Source organism: Lactuca sativa, chromosome 5, assembly GCF_002870075.4.
Source record: "Lactuca sativa cultivar Salinas chromosome 5, Lsat_Salinas_v11, whole genome shotgun sequence".
Classification (NCBI taxonomy): Eukaryota; Viridiplantae; Streptophyta; class Magnoliopsida; order Asterales; family Asteraceae; genus Lactuca; species Lactuca sativa.
In genome coordinates, this window is record NC_056627.2 from 107,685,896 (window position 1) to 107,691,626 (window position 5,731).

General features: G+C 31.4%; 1 protein-coding gene across 1 annotated transcript; it reads right to left on the minus strand.

The window, feature by feature from the left end:
• Positions 1 to 1,615: 1,615 nt before the first annotated feature.
• LOC111911752 (uncharacterized) lies at positions 1,616 to 4,158 on the minus strand. Its single transcript, XM_023907497.3, has 2 exons — positions 4,067 to 4,158; positions 1,616 to 3,356 (listed from the first exon to the last, which is right to left on the minus strand). Exon 2 carries the CDS (start codon positions 3,352 to 3,354, stop codon positions 1,771 to 1,773), a length of 1,584 nt encoding a protein of 527 aa, XP_023763265.1. The 5' UTR covers positions 3,355 to 3,356; positions 4,067 to 4,158; the 3' UTR covers positions 1,616 to 1,770.
• Between the last annotated feature and the right edge of the window lie 1,573 nt (positions 4,159 to 5,731).

Below are 5,731 nucleotides of genomic sequence, written 5' to 3' on the forward strand. Positions count from 1 at the left end.
AGTCAAAACCTCTTAAATTTATGTATATCTAATATTTTCTAGATACAATTTTCGTATAGACAAGTTAGCAATCACAAATGATCACCAGGAGCTTACAGAACGCGTCATTGTTGGCATGATAAGGCTCCCTGCACATAAATAAAAAAATGGTTAAGATTATTATAATTAGACCATTCTTCTGATAATTAATTCACGTTTAGGTCTAATAATCTTTCTATCACTTTGTTAAATTTGTTGTAAAGATTTATTTATTTATTTATTTACTGTAAGTAAGCTAAATACAGAAGGGTTACTGAACTAGAAATGTAACAAACTTTGGTCTTTGTTCACATTAAGGTAACCATGTTTTTTTCGTACACATTTGACCATTGAACTTGTTTGACGTGTTCAAAATAAGGTAATATGACCGGTAATTAGCGGTAACATTACCCTATTATGAAATGTCAAACAAGGTTACTGGACAAATGTGTACGAAAAAAAAACATGATTACCTAAATATGGACAAAAACCAAAGTTCCTTACTTGTTTTGGTAATATTGGGTTCTTTATGTCAAGTGCAAGTAGTCATAACACTCATTGATATGACATGAAATTGGGTTGTCCGGTCTATATGTATGAGGTCTTTATGTATGAGGAGATGGTGAGGTCTTGGGCCAATCTAGTTTAGACTCAGCTAGTTAGGGGTTAGGTTGTATACACTTAAGGAGCTAGGTTGTATGTCCTTTAAAGACTTAACAACACAGTCTTTAAGACGGTTCTTGTCCAATATTACAAAAACAGGTAAGAAACTTTAGTTTTTGTCCATATTTAGATAACCATGTTTTTCCGTATACATTTGACCAATAAACTTGTTTGACCTATTCATAATAAGGTAATATTACCGTAATTGCCAATCATATTACCCTATTTTAAACAAATCAAACAAGTTCAATGGTCAAATGTTAACGAAAAAACATGGTTACCGAAATATGGACAAAGAACAAAGTTCGTTAACTTTCTAGGTCATTAAAACCCCTTCGGCGAATTATTCGTTAGCTAAGAAGAAAGTTGTAGAAAAGATAGCTAACTTGGTTGGGTGAGTAATTTTGTAAATTTGTAGACTCATCGTGAGACTCATGGTTTCATATCGTTAAAAATATAACTCATACCGGCACAATGGGTTTTGGAAATTCAACTTTAGGTTGATTCATCTTGTTGATTAAAAATGAGTTTGTTAAAATCAAAATTATTACAAATTATATATATATATATATATATATATATATATATATATATTCAAAATAAAAATGTTTTTGACAAATATGAAAATGTTGTGTATGTATGTTCTTATGCACACATCATGTAGGCAACTAAACTAACAGGTAAATGTGCGAGTGTATTACCACTGGAATTACAGTAACATTCCAATTCCTTTTAAATCACTCCGGATACCATGAATTTTAGTAAGTTTGTGGTGATGCCAAATATAATATAAATTTTTTTTATATCAGTTGAGCTAATATTAAATAGAAAAAAATTAAATATATCATATATGTTTAAATATGTATGTAACAAATATTTTGGTAAGGTCATGCTCTAAGGCTTGGCGGACCAACAGGTGTACAATAATTAGCAATTAGCAATAAATAATAATAGGGTGTGTATATACGCAGCGAATGGCCTACCAAATAAATACATCATTTATAATTATATGTTTAAATATGTTTGAAATACATAGTAGGATAAAACGAAAATTAAAACATGTAATAGTAAAACAAATAGAGATGGTGGTTAACGCCACTTTAGTTTGAACTCGGGATAGAGATCAGGAATCGACCCGTCTAGCAAGCTTCTGTGAGAATTTGTTAGGGCTTTCCATTTTTTATGAGGATCCCATCTTATTTGAACATGTTTCAGGTAATGAGGCCAATACGCAGTTCTAGTATTCTTTTTCTCCAATACCTCCCTCAACATAAGCCTGCAAAAGTGATTGTTTTGCTTGAAGGAAACATCTGGCTGTGGAAATACTTGCTTGGGATGGCAAATCTCAAAGAATGCATCAAAAAATGGAGATCGCTCCCACAGGCCTTCGTCCTCATCCGTTTCAAACCACAGTTCTTGCATGTTAGTAGCAGGAGGAAGCAGGAGCCTTGTTCGTAGATCATCGATGTCAATATCCAATGGTGGAATAGAGTTGTCAGTTGATATATGAAGGTAGCACAAGCGTGATAACTCGAATGCTTCCCTCATCATAAGAAAAAAGTCTGCATCAACAGGAAGCCGGAGCATGAGTGAAACCTTGAAATGCTGAAGAGACGAGAGTGGAAACAGAAGACTAGGCAATATGCAGCCAGAAAGATGGAAATAAAGTAATTTTGGAGCATAAACTTGTACATCGATAACCATGGCTGGGCACGACAGCAAGAACAATATTTTGATGGAAGGACATGTTAAATGGAAGCTTCCCAACATCCAAGATGTCAAATAAAGTGTCAAACTCTGGAGAAAAGGAAATTGCGATTTGAAGATGTCAAGACACGCATTGTCCGTTATCACACCAGCTAACGTTAAGTGTGTCACGCTTCTTCCTAATGATATTGAAGAGGCGTTGAATGGAGGAGGGGGGTGATCGTGCAGCCAAAATCGTACATCTAGTTCGTAGCTAAACAGGCCAAGATTTGGGACATCACTGATTTCCAAAGCAGTAGAGTCTACAGCATTTAAATTTATTCGTAATTCATAAAGACGAGGAAGGTTTTTAACCTTGATGGTGTTGAACCCATTGCAAGAATTGAAAAGCACTATCTTAACAAGCAAGCTACAAGACGACAATATGTGATTAAGTGCCTCTTCACTTATGCATACACAATCCAAGTGCAGTTCTCGTAGGGACACACACTTGATCACAGGATGCTGGCTAGTCGTCATCGGAACACGGCCCCCAGTCGTACCTGAAACTGTTATCTTAGTTAGGTTTTCACCCGAGAGTATCTCATCTGGCAACGTAAACGAGGCACCATTAAGGGTGATTGAGAGGGAAAACTCTTTGAGACAAGTTTTGTTTGCCACGGGCCCCATCCATTTTTCAGCATGAGAAGCTGACTCCTGGTTCTCCACGTCGATCATAAGGTCAAACCTTTCGATTGGTATGTTGTCACGGAGATACCTGTATAGAACGCGGTCCACATACACCAAATTCATGCATCTTTCTCTTCCAACACTGAAGATGAGGGTAGGGATGGTTGACCAAGCGTGCAGCCATGACTTGGACAACACGCTTGTGCGGGCTGCTTCTTTTACCGGCAACCATGATTGTATACGCTGCATCAACTCCGGAACATCTTCCACTTCCCCTGCACTGGCACTGCTTCTCATCCCTTCAAACCTCATAACAATTAACAAGTTAACACCACATCATCAATTTTCCACACACATCTTATCTTATACTTTATTATATACATATAAAATTATGAAATCACCACAACCAAACCAGCACAGCAATGCATTACAACCATATAATATATACAGTGTGTAGCATCCATCCAGAGGGGTTTTGCCTTACAGATTGCTATATACAACACTCTACTAGAAACAAAAGCCTAAAAAACACAAGTTCAAACATGAAACATGTTTGGCTACACGATTATTCAGATACGGTAACAATCCAACAAAAACTCTTGGCCAGCCAGGGTCAAATCCTTTTGAAACAAACAACACCATCCAATCCAAGTTATATAGGTAAAGTTAAGCCAGTAAATTAAAACAGATTAGTTCGGTCAAACCCCGCGATATGATGATAAGCGAACCATGAATTACAGCCCATAGTCATTCCTCAAATCGCCTTACCAAATAGCTTTAGATCTATTCAAAACCACTAACAGTTTCAAAATTTCTCTTGGTATCGGTATGAACAGAAACCAAGACACACAAACATGGATTGATAACCAGAATTCCATACTTAGAAGAAAAACCCAATCTTGTAATTTCAAGTTTAATTGCTCTAGTTTATGCCTCCAATTGTTCATATGCAGGATTTACACGCACCAAATAGCAGACAACAAGATGCAAAACAAATTTGATGATTTACCTGATAACTAAAATCCAGAGGCAAGCGGCAACAGCAAGCGTTTCCTCGAGGGTGAAAGTAATACGGCCGTTACCTATTTGGTTAAAACCGAATTGTCCAATCGGACTATTTGGTTCGGATATTCGGCTTTTTTAATTGATTTCAAGTTAAACCGAATTATTATTCTGGATTTCGGATTGGTTTTGGTTTATAAAATATGAACCGAATAGTCCAAAAAAACCGAATACAACTTATTATTTATTTTTAAAATATATAGTTAATCATTTATAAATTTACCAAATTATTTATTTAATTATTAGAAACTTTCATCTAATATAATATTTCAATATATACTTCTTATCAAAAGTTTTTTGTCAATGAAATATTAAATTATAATCAAATTTTCTTAATAGTTGTTTATAAACTAGGGCTAATATTATAAAAGCCTTAAATTTTTAATGCGTAATTGAAAAAACACCCTAATATTTTTTTTGTTATTGTTATGGCCACAACTTTCTCGCAGAATTATCACTTTAGCCCATTTAATTAGTTTTATGGTTAACTTTGTTAATTTTTTGCAAAATCAGTCATAAAAATTCAAATTTGGTCCCTAAGGTTTACAAAAAATTACACCACATAATTTTTTAACTATATTTTTCGTTTTTTGTACGCTTTATTTATTTTCGGTTTTTCTATAAATATATATACATTTTTTATTTTCTTTTTTGTATATACTTTATTTATTTTCATTTCTTAATTTTATTCTTAATCAATTTGATTTTGTTTTTACCTTTTTTCCATTTGTTTTCTATTTTTTAGTATATTAGAGTTTTTTTTCATATTTCTTTTTGTATTATATTTTAATTTTTTCATCTTTTTATTATTTTTATTTTTTTTTTCTTATTTGTTTTCCAATTATTTGTTTTTCTTTTTAACTTTTTATTGACCTTTTTCAAAAAATGTGAAATGTATTAATATATTAGATTATATTACAATTTTGGTAATTTATAGTTTTTGTAATTTTTTTATTTTTATTCAAGTAAATGAAATAGTTATGTTTATATTTGTAATTTTGGTCCAACTTATTTTCTTTTTACTTTTTTCTCTTTAGTGTTATTATATTTTTGTTACGAAAAAATGAAAATTAAAAAAAATAGCATGTTTATTGAGAATTAGTGTTTTACTGTGTTATATAACTTGGAAATTAAATCATATTTCTATATTTAATATCAATAGTTAAATTTAAGTTAATATTTTTCAATTTGATAGTAGACTAATAATAATAATAATAATAATAATAATAATAATAATAATAATTGGTCTTTATAAAAAACTTGTTATAGTAGTTTATATTAAATTCAAGTTCATTTACTTGAATCAAAATAAATAAAAACATTAGAAAAACAATAAATAACTAAGATAGAAAAAAATAGAAAACAAAAGGTATAAAAGGTAAAAAAAAAATCAAATTGTCGAAAAATAATGTTAAAAAATAAAAATAAATAAAGTATATAAAAAAAAAGAAAATAAAAAATGTATATATATTTATAAAAAAACTGAAAATAAATAAAGTATACAAAAAATGAAAACTAAAGTTAAAAAATCATGTGGTGTAATTTTTTGCAAAACTCAGGGACCAAATTTGAACTTTTTAGGACTGATTTTGCAAAAAAAATTAACCAAATT